Genomic DNA, 18,752 nt, shown 5'->3' on the forward strand with positions numbered 1-18,752 from the left:
GATCACAATTGTGTCCCTTTATCTTAAGTATGCGAAGAATAGACGTGGAAGGGCAACAATAAGAAACCTGGAAGTTCAAAGTTGTCAAAGACTAATGTGTGGGCAATCGTCCTTGGCTCTATTGTCGTCGTTCTCAATCTTCTGGGGTCCCCAATCGCTCTTGTTGTACTATAAACCTAACACCTCATCGCACTGCTCATGTCTGTGATCTGACTCAAAATGCTACGGAAATTGAAGTTACCGGGTTGCAATCAATCAAAGGCTTGGATACTGAATAAGAGAAAGAATTGTTCGGATTTCCGGAATTGGGTTTTTTTATTTCGTACAGAGATCTGAGCAATAAGTCATTCTACGTCACTAAGTCTGATTTTACAAAGAGCTCTCCGCTTCGACTTCACTTGTGTGACAATCGATTCAGTGTAGTGTCTCGAGTGGAGCCTATCCTAGAACATGTTTGACAATCTCAGAGCCAGTTAAAAAGGGAATGTTGCGACTGGCGGCCCAAGCCCTCGCAGGAGCAGGACGTAGAGCTCCGAAGTCGTCACCGTCATTGCTAAGCATAACGCAACCAACCATGACAGGCGTGACGCCTGCGGCGTTGGCTAGCGCTATGGACAACTCGGTATGCCCTGTGCGAACACTCAACCCCTTGCCATTCTCCACGCAGAGGAAAATGTGACCCGGGGTGTGAAACTCCTCCCCAAAACGCCTCTGAGACGCGTCTACGCTGGTTTCCATCTCTTTGACTTCCTGGAACAGCTCAGCTAACCGTCTGCAAGTGTAACTCCTCTCGACATCCGGAGCTCCAGTCTTGGTGGTCCGGTGATCCAGAGAAACCCCCACCGAACACGAGCCTTGACACATTTCCCCTTTCGACTTCTCCATGTACTGAAACACGGGGAATTTCGCGCTCACCTCTGTCAGTGCAAGCACATTTCCGATGTAGGGTAGCCCAAATGCCGACGCCACCTCGTGTCCGACCGACATGTACATCTCCCCGCCAGCTTGAGTGCGAAGCAGCCGCAGCGAGGCAGGAGAAAGGGACGCGGCGGGGAAGAAGAGGTCAGTCTCGCCTTCCCGCTCCTCCCCGTCCAACACTGCCACGCATTCCCCATTCCGCAATGCCTCCAGGGCTGCTTCCCATTGCGACGTCATCTCTCAATCTCTCTCTCACTCTCTGTCCACAACCCAGCTGATGATGATTCTACCAACGTCGTCTTCCCACAAGCAAAGTGTTGGGATGACAATGTCGGGCCCAAACACACACACACACACAGCTTCTTCTTCTACTTCTTCAACTTCATCTTCTTCTTCTTCTTCGCTCAGCGGTGGAGGAGGCACTCTATCTATCTCCTCACTCAATGCACGCCACTCCACCCCACCCCGGTGGCATTGCCAGGATATATCGGAGATGCACAGCCTGATCGATGAATGCTGCCAATTCTGCATCTTCTTCTTCTTCTGACCTCGTGTTTCAGAGAATATTATATCCTTAGATATTTTTTTCTTCAAGGGCTGCCCAAATGCAGCTGCTGCTGCTGCTGGATACTCACTCCTTTGGAGTTACGCCAAGTTAAGATCCGACCCTTCGAAATCCGATTCCATCCAGAAACTTGGTACCTCAGCTAGCAACGCGACGGCCACAAGAATGTGAATGGAAGGAATGATAGGAATCCAAGTATTTTTCTCTTTTTTTAGTGTCAAATTAGTAGCATTTTGTCTTTGTGGGTTGTATTGAAAACTTGCTTTTTTACAACATAGATCGGTGAGACATTACGGGAAAATGTGGAATTTTTTTCACTTGGGTCTCTCTCAACCTCAGAACTTGTTAGCATGAATATTTTTAGTACTAAACTTACCACTGTACCACCACGAGAAACAAAAGCTGTGAAAAAAACAAACTAGTTATCAAGCCTGATTGTTAAGATATTGGTTACAATCACTGTTCATTCCTCAAATGTTTTATTATACTCTAATTTTCTATTATTTCTCTGCTTTTTTACATAAATTTTTTTCTCGGTAACAATATGAATTTAGGGTGTAATGTAACATGCAATTGAGTGTCACATGTACAACTAAATAAATGTGTGTGTACAGTATGAGGTGCCTCAATCAATAGGATTTTAAGGGGCCTTTTGAGGTAATATTTTTAATTTACATTCTTTTAACTATATATTTGTAAGTATTCTTTAGATACAAAATGGGAGCATTTATTTTGAAATCTGACCTGGATCTACTAACATAAATGACAAAAGCATCCCAGCATCTAATGCAATTTTCAAATCAACTAACATAAAATTTGAGGATATATTGAAAAAGTTCACATGGAGTAGTCCAATAAAAATTTATAAACATATATATATATATATATATATATACATGCTTTGCATGAGGCATTTTGTAATTGCATCAAATTAATCATTAATTTTTTTAAACATGAATTAATCCATTGGTGATGAAATTAAGTGAAGGTACTTTTATCCAAAAGTAAACACTTCACTTGTTGCATAGTATAAGTGAAGAATGCCTATATGAATTTCTTTGGGAATTTTTTTTAAAATATCAACTTTAAAGTATGCATAACCAACTAGTTTTACTATAAAAAAATCATATTTATTGTACTACAATTTATCACATCAAGTTTATATATTGATTCATAAAGATATTTCTGATATAATTTTTGTCTTAGTGGAGTGAATTACCAACATGATTGTTGATATGCTTGTAAATTTAGAACAATTTTATAATATTTTCTTTACAAATTGTCCTTGATTGAATAAATATTATTTCAAGAAGAAGAATAAAAATCTACACTACTATTATGCAACCAATGCAAGTAATAAATATTATATACTTTTACAAACACCTTTTTATTTAGTTATTTGAAATAAAATCAACAGTTTTTTTTATTATCTAGCATTATAAGTTACTCTTGGTTTAATCTTGTATTAAAAAAAAAAAAAATCAAGAGATTTTACATGATAACAAAAATTAAAAACTGTAAAAAGAAAAATCTTTGCTCTTAACACAACATTACTGTGCAAATTGGACTATGGTGCATTCAATTTGTTTACATAAAAAAAAAAAAAAAAAAAAAAAAAAATTGTATTAGTTTCTACTACCTAAAAAAATTGAATGATTATTTGATATACTTTAATATAATATAAATTTATATTACGTAAGTAAACCAAATATAGTATAAGCAAAATTAATAGAATCAAGTAGGTAATATACTCCTTAAAAAAACATTAGATACGGTTTTTAGATGCAAATTAAATTCAAAAATACTCTTAGATTTGCTATGTGTCTATTGACTTTTTTGTTTAGAAATTTTGGACACATAGAAAGCTATCCATGAAGTTCTTGTAGAAGCATTGTAAAATTGATATACTTGTATTTTAAGTCATACATTAATTATAAACTTTCTACAAAAAATTATAATTAGCTAGTGTGTTTATAGGCAAAATCGAGACTAATCTTAATCTTGTCAATAACTTACTTTAATTTTAGTCTTAATTCAACATTATCTAATTTCTTCACACTAAATAATAGCAATTACAGTAATTTGTAATTTTAGAGAACAATTTTTTTTTTCAATCTCCTTTCTTTTTTTGTTGTGCATGTTTTGTTTTAAATCTATCCAAATATATGTCTTAATAATTGTAACAAAACACATTCTAACAAACCTATAAGATATAGATAAAATGTAATATCTATTGCACTTTTTTAATCATATTGTATAATCTAGTAAAAATATAATGATTAAAAAAATTAAAATAATATTTATTTATTTTTTATTTTTTAAAGTGTCTCAATATTTAGGCTATCAACATATAACATATGTTTTTTTTAAAATCCTTGGCTTAAATATAGAATACTAATAATTGACAATCGTTTCTAAATGTCATTAATGTATAAAAATTAACCTTAAGTATTTGTATTTTAAAATTTATTGTAAATATTTTAATATATCAAATAATACTCTTATTTGTAAAAAGTTTGATTTTTAGATCATGCTTTACAATGCTATATAAATTATAGAAAATACAAATATCTTTCATATTATCTACTTAAATTGTCTTCTATCTCTTGGTTTTGTTATTGTTATAGGCTAATTTAACATAATACATAAAAAAGCATTGTCTCTTTCTTATACTAAATATCATAATATTTGAACTTGTTCTACCTAACTGGATTTGAATCAATTATACATATAAGAATTAATCTTTTTTGAATATGTTATTTAATTACTTGATAGCTTTTAATTAAATCAAAGTATGTGCATCCAAAAAAACATTAGTTCATACTTATCATATTCTATCTCTTTACATGCTATTGCATACAAAACTATGACTATGCATTCCTACAAAAGATGACACGTGTGGTTTTAAAGTTTTGAAATACAAGTTTATCAATTGATATTTTTTATTTTTGTATTCAAGAGAATATTAAATTTGATTGCTCATAATATATTTTTACAAAATCAAATTGACTAGTTAGTAATCTATACATAAATATTTATTTATTTATTTATTTGACTAATTACTAATCTAAATTTTCAAGTTATATAACTCCATTTTGAGAGAATTTTTCTAAGGATATCTAAAGTTGTCTCTGTAAATCAATATTGAATTTAAACATAAGTCAGTTTTTAAAGCAATAATTATACAAAACTTTGAAATAAATAATTTGAATTTAAAGTTATAAATTATTTGTAGACACTATTCAAATACAATTATTCACAATGCATTCTGAAAAGATAGGAAACATATGTAATATAAAAAGTTCAAATGACTTACAAATTTAAACACCTATATTTCACTATATCACCAACTTAGGTTTGCACTTCTTCTAAAAAAAAAAAAAAACAATTAATTTTAATGAATGTATGCATTTAATCAAAGAAAAGATTTTGAAAAAAGTTCTAAAATGAAACAGTTTTCTGTAATATACAAATTTATTTGATATCGATACTAACAATTATTCCATGCCAGTATAAGAATTTAACAGACAAGTTTGTATTAACAAATAGGCTGATAAAATTTTAGTTTAACCACACAAAAAAGGAAAATCAAAAACACAAAACCAAAGTACCTTCAACATATAGAATAATAACAATATTTATGACTGGCTTGAGTTCAAATTTGAAGCAAACATTTGCACCAAGTTGATGGAAAGATTAGCTTCAATGAGGTCCATTGTGGAAATCTCAGAAAGAGGAACACCCAATACAGCAATTAAACTACCAAAAAGCACTTACTTTAAAAACAACCATCTACATACGCAAAACCAAAGAATGTACAGAGCTGAGTAAATCAGATACGCATGTTAAGAAAGGGGTAAAAGAAAGTTGCATTTAGGAGGTAGTTTCTATACACTTCGCTTCATCTTATTCACCTTCCCAAAATCTACATACACTTTAGCTACAAAAGGTTTTTCCCACAAGCTGACTCTACATACGCTCTAGAGTTGCATAAATCGGAATCGCCTCCTTCTGCTGTTCTTTGCCCAGAAAAGGACCTTTGCGTACAAATTCTTCCAATCTGCTCAAAGTGTCTGTTGGTGGGATTTGTCCACGCTCAATAGCAGCAGATAGTGCGGTGGTCATAGCCACACAGCACACATGCCGCCATTCCATTGAATCTTTGCTAATTTCCAAGCGGGCATCTAAGAGATAATCGACCACTTCTCGAGATGCACAAAGCTCACGTAAACACCAAAGCCGCGCGAGCATCGGGGATGTGAAGCGATACATGGCGAGTCTCACCTCAGTTGACTGCTGAAAAAATATAAGAAACATTCCTGCGGGAGTACGAGTTGGTGATCTTTCTTCGGCAGCAGAGTAGATCATATCCTTCAACTGCGCTTCAGAGCTTTCACTTAACAACACATTACTGGGGTCTCGTTCTGATCCGGCTACCGTAGCTAAGACCTGTAAGCCTGCAAGTTTAATACAAAGAGTACGATCCAGGAAGGCAGCTTTTACCATGTGTCGTATGACCATGGTATGATCAAATAAAAGCTCGGCTCCTTTAACAGTCTTCGCGATAAAAGAGAGGGCATTGAGAGCGTTTTCGTACTCAGTCGTCTCTGTAGTCTGCCCCTTATCGTTCAGCTCTTCCAAATGCTTTAAAAGCTCACCGAAGGCATGGACAATACCTGATGCTTCTCGTACAGACAAAGGGGATCCAGGAGACTCATCGTACAAAGGAATAAGACGAGCGGCTACCGTCATAGCCCGAGACCGCACCAAAGAATCCAATGCGAGGTTGCATATTGTCGAGGTTAAGCGACCAATAAGGTTACCTGCAAGAAGAAACTTCGCACCATGGGAAGTCGCTGCAAGGTCGCAAAGGAGCTCCAATGCGTTCAGCTGCGCGAGCATGTCATCACTGTTGTCAAGTTCTGCTGCCAACACAGTGAATATTCCAGAATCTTGAACCGCGGCAGCTGCTTCCTCTGATATTCCAAAGATTGAAGCAGCCATAGAGAGAGCACGAATTCGGACGGTGGCAGAAGACTGAGAGGCCATATCCTTAAGCAATCCCGCCCCCGCACCTTTGGCGGTAAATATGAGCTCCAAACCACCGGGGTTTCTAGCAAGTTTGCCCAATGCATCGGCCGCCGCTTTGGCCACATGTGCATCTCCATCGCCGATAGCAAGAAGCAATGGCGCAGCCAAATGCGCTTCAGCAATTGCCCGCACCGCTGCGCCTCCATCTGTTTCACCACCCTCCAACAAATCCCCGATCGCAGAGCAAGTCAACTTGCGCACAAGCGACGACTCCGCTTTCAGTCCAACACCTGCATAACTCAACGTCTGCGGAAGCAACTTTTTCCCATACGCCGTTTGAAAAATCCTCTCTAACGATAAAGCAACCGACGATTCGAGGCCCGGAACATCCCGCCCAGTCTCAAGGGCACTCAAAAGAACGGGAAGCGGAAACTTCGACAGAAAACTCTCCGCAGAAGCGTCCGAAATATCCCCTGGGTAATTCGAAAATTCCGATGCCGCTGCAGCGATCAGAGGCAAATCCAAAGCCGGTTGATCGATATCCATATCCGCCATCGCAATCGATTCAATGCACACAAAGCTCTCTCGTGAAAACTATTCCCTCACTCAATCCCACAATAAAACCCTAAAACAATATCCATGCATGTCTGGCCTGGCAAGAGAGAGCAAGAGAGACGACCGCCGACGTGGCAAATGCTGACATGGATTCACAGGTGGCATCTGTTGGCTCATGCTGAGGTGTCAGGACTCTCATTTGCATGAGAACTCTCGTTCCCAGAATTTGGTAACTGTGTGTTCCCCTAAGTTCCAAGTCGTGTGAGATCAATGATGGACACATGTAGTAATTAAAGATGGATAATTCGTAAAGGAATTTTGAAGCATATTGAAAGGTTAATGGAAATGGATTATTCTTTGAGAGGTATGCTATTATAATGAACGCATCTACATGGGTTTAGGTATTTAGATTTGCTATTTAGTTTTGTTTTTCTGTTTTTTATAATTTTGAATGTTGAAGAACTAAGAACTAGAAAATAACCACCAACAAATGAAGATGTATAATTTTTTTTATTTTTTTATTTACAAACATGCCTTTATACAAGGATTAGAATGCAAAGAAAATAGATTTTGTAAATGCCATGATCTATACCTTGTAAAAAAGAAAAACCTTACTATTTTCATGATACAAATAATAGTATAAATAATTATTATTATGCTATATAAATAAAAATAATGTGTGTATGAAATAATGTAGACTTAGCGAGGGTGATCAAGAAGTGCAAGTGCAAACTATGACAGTGATTTAATCCACATTATATTACAAATACATGATAACAACACAAAAATTGTAAGGTCACTTCAATAATAAATTTAGTTTGAAAATTTGAATAATATTAAATTTATTAATAAATTGTTTTAAATATTTGAATAATAGATTTAATGTAATTTTTTATAATACAAATAAAATCTCCTTCAGATCTGAACAATTTATTTTATCATTTTTTGACGTTTTTAGTACTGATATTGATAAGTAAGAATTAAATTTTATAATTTAAAAATATTAGCTAATAAATTAATAATTAAATAAAGTATGTAAACTAATACATTTTAATATATATATATTTATTTATTTAATAGAATAAATACATCTGTTTAATATGTTTTTGATATAATATTAAAATCAGTTTTTTTATTATCGAGATATAGAACAGATTAAATAAATAACCTATTTCTCACAAAAATATAACCCATAAATGTATGTTTCATGTTCATAGTTGCATCTACATTCGTTCCACTCATTCATGAATAATAATAACAATTTTTTCTTGTCCTCATTGACTCATTCTTCACACCATGAACTCTGGATGTGGCAATCGTTGTCACAATGGCTTTGAGAGAACTTGCCGAAGTATCTATCGTGTGTGACCTTGATCCATCACCAACTAATACCAACTCCACATGAGCATCGACTGGCGCAGGCGTCGAAGACAGACCTCCGAAGAAGCGATCAACGAGTGGACTGTGAATGAATACATGAAGTACTTGCCTCATACGGTGGACTACTATTTTTCTTCCCCAATCTCTCGTTCAAAGCACATGATCTCATGGGACTAAGTCAGTGATTTCACAATGGTGGAAATGCCGTGATCGAAACCCAGAACTATCTCTTTTCAAGCTGTCGCTGCTACCAGTCCCGTATTTCCCCAACAAAATGTACTATCTCTAAGTTTCATTTGATAGACGGGCTGTCAAAATTAGGCGATGTGTGATAAATTTCTTAGCAAAGTCCTATCGACATTAAAACGTCGGATTGAATCACAAACTACACATTCGGATTTGAATATTTTTGTATTCGGAAATCATTATTACACGGTTAAATTTCTCTCTATGATGCCGCCGTGGGACGTCTTCCAGGTTAGAGAAACCTGGCCGCTTTCACAGTTACTGTTCCAGTGTCCTACGGTAAAGCTCCGTAAAGTGAAGCATGAATTATGTGTGTCGCTGATAAAGAACATCACCATGATTTCATCGCTCTCACGCCATTCTTCGTAGCCCACTCATGATGAAAACTAAGAGGGAAATGTATACAGGACTTAGATTAAGCGGAGAAACAATCGTTTAGTCCTTAATTTTGTACCTTGTCGTACATTTCACACACTGGCTTTTTTTAAACATGTTTGTTGTGCTTACGTGTGAGGTCAAGATCCCATCGTCTACGGCGTCGGGATATTGCAGGGTCAATAGCGTAATAAGGAGCCTCCATGATTTCGTCAACAATGGAGGTTTATACAGTTCCTTGTGAAGGAACAAGCAAAATACCAGTGGAGAGCAAACTATAAGAGCCTAAGCAGACATCCTTAACGCCGTGAATTTCTCGCTTTCTGGCAGGATACTCAATGGGCCCTGTTAATTTTATTTCTCGCTTCCCGAGTTTTATAAGCATCCTTGCGGATTCTGTTTCTCTCCCAGGAAACTTTCTAGCATTTTAACAAAGTCTGCAACCAAAATGGGGAGCTGGAGATCATCAACATGCGGCAACCATCGGCTGTCTCTTCTGATTGCAGCCATTGTCGTTCTCCGTTTCTTCACAAACATGGTTGCGGCAGCAGATCCTGACCCTCTCCAGGATTTCTGCGTTGCAGATCTGTCATATAGGATTGATTATCCAACTGTGTCGCTAAATTCAAGATAACAACCAGACTGAAATTCCATGCATGGTTCCCTGCGGAAGTTTAAAAGCAGAACACAAGACCTCTCGAAACTAGCCAAGTTTGCTTAATCGGAAATCGTAATGTCAAGGTCTTAGTCCCTTACCGTCAGGTTGGTCATTCTCATGGACATGGCATCAGTTTAAAAACGTACTATAGACCTAGACAAACTGCAGACACACTATTTTTGTCTCCTAAATGTATCCAAGTTCTTCACTAACACACTCAAATCCACTGCGAGAGTAAGTATATTCTTAGGCTAATCACCAACTCTTAAACCGTCAATATTCCTCGGTTATATCTAGGATTAGAGATTGAGAAATATTGACAGCTAAGTCGAGATCACAAAAGGAAGAAACAAGTTGAAGTAGTCAGCGTATTAAAATTTCTTATTCTGATTGTCATAAACCTTCCTCAGATCATCCTAGATCTTCGACTTATCAGTGCGAACGTCGACAATGAAACCCAATGTGTGATTATCCTTCAATTTCTTCCTAGCAAACTCAGTGGTCAGGGGTAACTTCTAAACTTCGAAGTTAAGGTTTTCACTTAGCCTGAGCATTCGTGCGTGGCTCTAGTTCTCCTAGGGATCTTTGGCCTGTGATGAGTTTCAGACATCCCCACCTTCCTTTGCAGCTTCAATTTGTTCAATGGTGCCTTTAACTCACCAACGACCTTCGTGGCTTTCCCCAGCCTGCATATTCGCAACCTTGGGTAAAGCAATGTAATCAAATTTGGAACTCTGACTAGCTTCCGTAGAGTGTTGATGTAACTGTGATCAGTCAATCCAGCTCAAAATGAGATGATACTTTTTTTGTAATCTTGCAAGATCAACAATTGTTGTCTAATTAAAACCTTATCTAGAAAAATCTTATTGTATTCAAGGGCAAAACCATAGATGAAGGAGAAAGAGTACATCATTTTTTCTAATTATTTAAAGAGTTCATTAATTTTTTTATTCAAGAAAAGGAAGTCGCAGCATACCAATGCTATAAGTATGTTGGCGATGGTTGCACAATGGGAGAGCTTTGGTAAAGAGATCAGGAAGGTTATTTGCGGATTCAATTTTCTTAATTATAAGTGCTTAATCAGTAATCAAGTCATGGGTATAACTAAAATACTTTGGATCAATATGCTTTGTCCTGATTTCTTTTAATAAATCAATTTGCATCTGTACAACACAAGCACTATTATCTTCATATAAGATAGTTGAAGAATCATCATATGAAAATCCATAGGTTGTTTGAATGAGTTTATCAATTGATTGCAACCAAATACATTTTTGAGATGTAAGGCAATAATTTTTGCATGGTTGGATGAAGTTGCACTTATAGTTTGTTTCAATGATTTCCATGATATTGCACCTCCGTGTCTTAAAAATACATATCATGTTTAACATTTAGTTGTTGAAGTATCAGATTTATATTTGGTATCACAATATCCAACCAATTTTGGATCTACAGATTGTGTATATTATAATCCTAAGTCTTCAATACCTTTTAAATATCGTAGTAAATATTTGGCACTATTCCAATGTCATAGTGTTAGACATGCATTATGTCTTACAAGAACACTAACTGCAAATGCAATATCTGGTCTGGTAGATGTAACTAAATATAAAAGTGATCAAATCGCCACAAAGTATGGATATTATTCTCCTAATATTTCCTCTTCTTCTTTGCATGGATGGTATAGATGATGACCATCATGACTAAATCCAATCATTGGTGTGGACAATAAATAAGCATCAATCATATTGAATCTTTGTAAGACTCATCTAATATACGTTAGTTGATAGAGAAAAATGCTACCATCTGTGAGATGCATAATCTAAAGACCAATGCAAAAAGTTGTTTTTCTTAGAATTTTTATAAATTTATTTATAATTAAATAATCTCAGAGTCATTGATACCACATGTGTCTAGATTATTTTAGATCGTACAGGGCCTTCTATAATTTAATACCACGATATCGTCTTGGAGCACGTACATTTGGAGTTCCTGTTTCCAAACCAGATGGAACTTTCATATAAATATCTACATCAAGTGAACCATATAAATATGTAGTTATCACATCTATAAGATGCATTTCAAGGGTGGCATGAACTACCATTCCAATAATATATTGGAATATAATTGAATCTATGACTAAAGAATATGTGGATTCATAATCAATGCCAAACCGTTGGATAAATCCTTGAGCAATAAGACGAGCTTTATAGTGGGTTATTTGACCTTTAGCATCTCACTTACGTATTAATACCATCTTATATTCTATAGGACGAGAAGTAAGAGTGTCCACAATTGGACGAAAGACTTTTCTCATATACAAAGAAGCATACTCCTCCTTAATGGCAATTTTCCATTTTAACCAATCAGAGCAATACATCACTTCCTCGATGGTTTGAGGTTCAGGACCATCTTCCTTGCAAGAAAGAGCTTTTATAATCATACATATAAATGATTCATCTATTGTAATAGATGGTTTGTCTCAAATATTGTCTATAGCACAATACATAATAGATAATTCTTTACTCAATTTGATCTTATTCCTTACAATTCTAAGATTATTTTTCATAAGAATTGAAGGTACATTATGCATAGATATATCATTATGAATTGATAGTTCTATAAGATGAATGGGAATTTCTAGAGAAAAAATACTAGGATTAGTCTCAACGATAAGAACATAATAAAGATAAATAAACAAGTGACACTTCTCTCAAAGAAAGATGACAAAATAGAAATAATTTAATATGTATATCAAGAAAGAAATTGGAATGGCTATTATCAAAAGATAAGAACACTAGAAATCCTTGAAACTAGACTAGAAGCAAGAAAGGAATTGAGAAGAGTGAAGTAGGCTTCATTCTTATCTTTATATATACTATCTAACTACGGGCTACGTGGCGACGTTCTATAGGACCTCCAATACATATTGACTTTATAGGACACACGCCTTGACTTACAAGGCAAGTGTTTCTACGTGTGGGCCACATAGTTAGCTTGGTCTTCAAGCTAATAACATGTGTGGTACATGGCCAACTTGTTGACCACGTTTCTAATTCCAAAAAGTCAATTAAAGATACCTATAAAGTCAAAGCAGCATCTATTAAGCTTCTAGGAAGCTTCTCTACCAAATACTATAGAATTAACTTATTTTTATCTACTTTTACTTACTTCTACTTATTTATATATGTAATTACTAGCTTACATGAGTATGTCCATGACATTACCTCCCTTCTAGAGACGAGTTCCACGAGGAGCAGTCATCATATGTTGGAAAAATCTATGATGCGACAAATTATATTCGCCACATACTCTGATCTTTGTTCTCTTCGAAGATGATTGATAGGGCCTTTCAACCATCAGTAGTGTTCCACACTAGGGCAGGAAGACCATCCAATTATTTGATCATTGTTGAGACCTTCATAACTTTGTTCGAATAAAATATTTGGAACACCATCAGGAGTTGTTCCTACCTCTAGTAAAATCACCAAACATCGAGAGTCCCTTCCAAGTTCGTCATACCAAACGTGTTATATTTTGCCATCTATTCGAGGAAGAATATGTCGTTCTTGAAGATCTTCATCTCAATTGTGTCATCTTAAAGGTTGTGGCAATCGTAATATCTCGTCCAACAAGATAGAAAATAAAGGCTCTTAAGTTGAATCCGCTGGTTGTTGGTTCTCTATCTCCTGAGCATCACAACTAGAAAGAAGCTACAAACAAGGATTGAAAGTAGAATGATAACTTACCTAGATCTTATTTCTTTTATAAAGAAGGTTTTCATCTTGATTTTGATGGATGTCGTCAATGAAAAGCCTCCACCAGCTTTGTTGCATTTCCAAGATTCTTTAATGGCTTCCATGTACATTCACTAATATCATATCCACGCCAATGGACAAGATATTCCAATTTATTTTGGCGCTACCTTGAATCTAAGACTTCTTCCACTTCAAAATCTTCATTATTGTCTACTTCTATAAGAGGAGGTAGAGCTTGTCTTCTTCTTGGTATGTCCACTGTCTGGTATGGTTCAACAAGAGATACATGGAATACTGGATCGATTTTCATTGACTCCAATAGATCTAAATGATATGCAACTAGATTGATTTGTACAGAAATAGAAAATGGTCCAAGCCTTCGATAGTCCAACTTGTCACAAGGGCGAGTGGTCTTGATATTGTGACAAAGTAACCATACCTTATCACCCATGAAGAATGGTGGTTTTTCCTTTCGATAGACATCCGCATTGACCTTTTGTTGTTCTTGAACTTCTTTTAACTATGCCTTCATCATTACATATAGCTCTGACAAATGAATTGTCAAATCTTTTGCAGCAGGATTATCAACTTTTGAAAAGTCAAAAGTATCAAGTCGTGGATGATAACCATAATTAGCAAAGAAAAGTGTTTTTTTTGTAGAAAAATATACCGTATTATTGTAAGCAAACTCTGCCAATGGCAAAAGAATTGTCTAATCATCTTGTTGGTAGTTAATGGTATATCTTAAATACTGCTCCAAAACTTAATTAACACGCTCTGTTTGTCCATCAGTTTGAAGATGGAATACCGAACATAGTTTTATATCTACTTTTAGAATCTTGAAAAGAGTCTACCAAAATCTTGATACAAATTGAGTTCTCTTATCTGATATAATATCCTTGGATAATCCATGATAGCGATAGATATTATCAAGAAAGAGCTTAGATATTTCTTCACCTGTAATAGATTTTGTACATAATACAAAATGTGCCATCTTGGTAAAACAAACTACTATCACAAATATAGAGTCATAAGAACCTGAGATTAGAAGATCCATGATGAAGTCCATAGAAATAGAAGACCATGGTTGTTCTAGAATGGATAATGGCTGAAAAGTCCGTAAGGTCGATGATGAGTAGTTTTTGATCTTGAGCAAGCATCACAAGATTGTACAAAATCTTTAAGTACTTTTCACATTTGTGGCCACCAAAAGTCCCTGGATATTAGTTCCAAAGTTTTATTGTATCCAAAATGACCTGCTGCTGGAAAGTCATGACAAGCTTAAAGAACATATAATCGAGCTTCACCTTTTGGAACATAAAGGCATCCTTCAAAATATAGTAGATTATTCTTGAATTCAAACTTGAAAGTATCATGAGACTTTGAAGGATTTTCCTTAATATCACGAATAAAAGGATCAAAAGATATATTTGACTGAACTTGCTTAATGAAAGTTGAATCAACAGTTAGTGTTGATTTCATTGCTCAAAGATGAAGATGCTCTGGCTTCAAGAGAATTGTCCGTTGTTGATTAAAAGCAACATCTTCTTCCTTTAGTGCAAGATAAGATCATCTAGAGAGTGCATCTGACAAATCTTGTTGTTTTCTTTGTCGATAAGTGACCTTGAATTTGAATCTTGACAAAGACATACTCCAACGAGCTTCGAGATGATTCAAAACACGTGTTGACATAAAATATTCAAGGTTCTTGTCATCCATATATATTATGACTAGACTAGAAGCACCTTCTAGATAATGGTGCCATTCTTGAAATGAATCCACGATTGCAAGAAGTTCTTTGTCGTGGATGTCGTAGTTGATGTCGGCTGCTAAAATTTTTTTGGAATAAAAAGCTATTAGATGAAGTTTATCATCTGTTCCTATTTGTGACAATACAACACCTAAAGCAAAATCTGATGTGTTTATTTCTATAAAAATTGGTTTAGAAAAATCGACATGATATTAGATTGGTGAAAAAATAAAGGTTGTTTTCAAAGCTTCAAATACTACTTTTGCTTCTTAATTCCATTGAAGTTTGTCTTCGCAAGTCAAACGTGTAAGTGGAGCTGCAACTTGAGAGAAGTCTTTGATGAAGATCTGATAGTAGTTGGCAAATCTCAAAAAACATTGGACATCTCTTACCGTTTTTGGAATCTTTCAATCCATAATAGTTTAAATTTTTTTAGGATCCATCATAAGTCCGTCATTTGAAATGATGTATCCTAAGAAGTCGACTTGAGTAGTATAAAATATACACTTTTCTATCTTAGCATAGAGTCTAACATCTCTTAATTTTTGTAATACTTGGCAAACATGAAGTTCATATTCTTCTGGGTTCTTAGAATAGATTAAAATGTCGTCTAGGTAACAGATAACAAAATCATCTAAAAACTCCCGAAAGACATCATTCATTAGATATTGGAATACTGCTGATGCATTTGTAAGTCCAAAAGGCATGACACTGTATTCAAAATATCCATACTTTGTTCGAAACGTAGTCTTCCATTTATTTCCTTCTTTGATACGTACCAAATTGTATACTCTCCATAGATCTATTTTTGTATAGATCTTAGCTTGATTCAATTGATCAAGAAGTCCAGATATCAAAGGTAGTGGATACTTGATTTTTATAGTGATTTTTTTGAGTCCTTGATAATCAACACACATCCGCAATGATCCATCTTTTTTCTTATTAAATAAAATTGAAGCTCCTGCTGGAGATTTGGAATAGCGTATGAAGTTCTTATCTAAATTTTCTTCAATATACTCTTTGATTTCAGCCAACTCATTTTGAGATAAATTGTAGATTGGTCCAAATGGCAGTTGTGCTCCTTCTTGAAGGTCAATTGAGCAGTCATAGGAACGATGTTCTAGAAGAGTATCCTAATTTTTTTTCTCAAATACATCTTGAAAATCTTGATATTGGTTTGGAATGCCACTAGAAGTCTTTCCACTTGTAGAAACAGGTGTGGCATAAATGACATAAGGTGATCCTTCTTTTATAGCATGCAAGAAAGTACTTGCAGCTACAAATATAGGTTTAATTATACTAGACTTATGACTTTCTACTTGATTAATTATACTCTTAGTTATACTTTTAGAAAAGTCAAGACTATGAGAAGTCCAATCTATTTTAGGATTATATTTTTCTAGTCATGATAAACCTAAAATGATTGGATTAGAAAGAGATCTAATGATATTGAATATTATAAAGCTACTATGACCATTAGTTGCTATTTCTATAGGAAGGATTTCATGAGTAATATCTCCTGAAGACAACGGACGACCATCTATGACTTCTACATGAATATGTTTTGTTTTCTTTACTAAAAATATTCTATGTCATTTAGCAAATTTTTTATCTAAGAAACATTTTGAGGCTCCTGATTCTAGAAAGGTAGAGGCTTTGAGATGTTTAGGTCCTAGAATAATATTTATCGTAAAACATAGAGAGGGTTCTGAAGAGAGGATAGGACCTTCACTAGGCGGTGTATAAGATTCCAACCACACGCTTCCTATTGTAGGTGGACAAATTCATTTTCTGACATGCTATCTTCTTTGATTGTTGTACTCCTCATTTTATGGTTGTCTCACTTCTTTGTACAATGTTGAGCAGTGTGTTTAGGTTCTCCATAATATAAGCACAATCCTTCTTAATGACGACGAGTCTTTTCTTGCCTAGTAAGAAGTTTGAAATGTACTGCATCAATTTGCATATCATCTACTTCCAAATGTATGTGTTGAAGAAATGTTGGTGTTGCTATTGAATTATAGTTATGTTGAGGTCCACTTGTATGATTCTCAGATCGAAATTCAAAAAAGCAATTGTCGCACTTCTTAGCAAAATTAATTGCTTGATTCAATGTTTGAGGATTAAGTAAGTTGAGTATTAATTTTTTTACCTCATATTGTAATCCATAGAGAAATTGGCTAATAAGTGTAGCATGATCCCTTTTGATATCAATTGTAAGTTGTTGAAATTGTGAAGCATACATCGTTATTGATCGATTGCCTTGTTATAAAATATGGATCTTATTGGTTGCAACACGAATTGCATCATGTTCTCCATACATGGATCCAAACTCTGCCAAAAAAGCCGCTAGATTATCTAATATTGAATCTCGTCATTGAAGAAAAGATAAAAACCATGATAATGTTGAATCTAAAAGAAGCGTATCAATGAATCTAACTTGCGATCCTAGAGTTAGATAGCTTTGGAGTTGAAGTTCAATCACAAGTTGTACTTGATTGATAAATCTTCTTAACTTTGATCTAATGCCATCAAACTTCTTGGGTAGGACAATTCTTGATTCTCTAACACTGGAAGGGCATTCCACCATAGGATGAGTGATATGATTTGGTGCAGATGTTGAAGCAGCTCCAATCATTTCTATATCTTTACTTCGTGTCAAACTTATTGCTCTTTTTGGTGGTAAATTGATTTGATGCATTGCAAACATTAACTCCCTCAATTGCTCTTGTATTTGTGCCATTGTACTCTTTATTTCAGCAAGTTCTTCCATGATAATACTTAGAAAACTAAAAATGTCTAACATCGCTCAAGACAAATAGAAGACAGGACTTGAGAACAAAGAAAATACTAAGGATAATATTAGTTTAGAAGAGGGTAATCCGCAACTTCTAATATGCTTATGTCTTATCAAGAGAAAGGAGTAATCCACTCTTAATCAAGATTAGATAAAGCTTTGATATTGTAAGTGCACTCTTGTCAATCTGTCAAGGACAAGAACATAATAAAAATAAATAAATAAGTGAGACTTCTCTCAAAGAAAGATGAAAAAATAGAAATAATTCAATATGTATATTAAGAAAGAAATTGGAATGGCTATTATCAAAAGATAAGAATACTAGAAATCCTTGAAACTAGATTAGAAGCAAGAAAAGAGTTGACAAGAATGAAGAAGGCTTCATTCTTGTCTCTATATATACTATCTAAATACGGACTATATGGCAACGTTCTATAGGACCTCCAATACATATTGACTTCGTAGGGCACATGCCTTGACTTACAAGGTAAGTGTTTCTACATGCGGGCCACATAGTTAGCTTGATCTTCAAGCTAACAACATGTATGACATATGGCCAACTTGTTGACCATGTTTTTAATCCCAAAAAGTCAATTAAAGATACCTATAAAATCAAAGCAGCATCTATTAAGCTTCCAGGAAGCTTTTCTACCAAATACTACCAAATACTATTAGATTAACTTACTTTTATCTACTTTTACTACTTCTTTTTATTTATA

At 34.8% G+C, this 18,752-nt stretch overlaps 2 protein-coding genes across 2 annotated transcripts; both read right to left on the minus strand.

Annotated features, from left to right (window-relative positions):
* Positions 1–438: 438 nt before the first annotated feature.
* Positions 439–1,155, minus strand: LOC112282095 (uncharacterized). The gene has a single exon (XM_024519349.1). The coding sequence runs from the start codon at positions 1,153–1,155 to the stop codon at positions 439–441; it is 717 nt and encodes a 238-aa protein (XP_024375117.1).
* Positions 1,156–5,328: 4,173 nt separating this feature from the next.
* On the minus strand, positions 5,329–7,152 carry LOC112290833 (uncharacterized). Its single transcript, XM_024537575.3, has one exon. It carries the CDS (start codon positions 7,067–7,069, stop codon positions 5,453–5,455), a length of 1,617 nt encoding a protein of 538 aa, XP_024393343.1. The 5' UTR covers positions 7,070–7,152; the 3' UTR covers positions 5,329–5,452.
* Positions 7,153–18,752: the final 11,600 nt, after the last annotated feature.

Source organism: Physcomitrium patens, chromosome 1 (assembly GCF_059467195.1).
Source record: "Physcomitrium patens ecotype Gransden chromosome 1, ASM5946719v1, whole genome shotgun sequence".
Lineage (NCBI taxonomy): Eukaryota > Viridiplantae > Streptophyta > Bryopsida > Funariales > Funariaceae > Physcomitrium > Physcomitrium patens.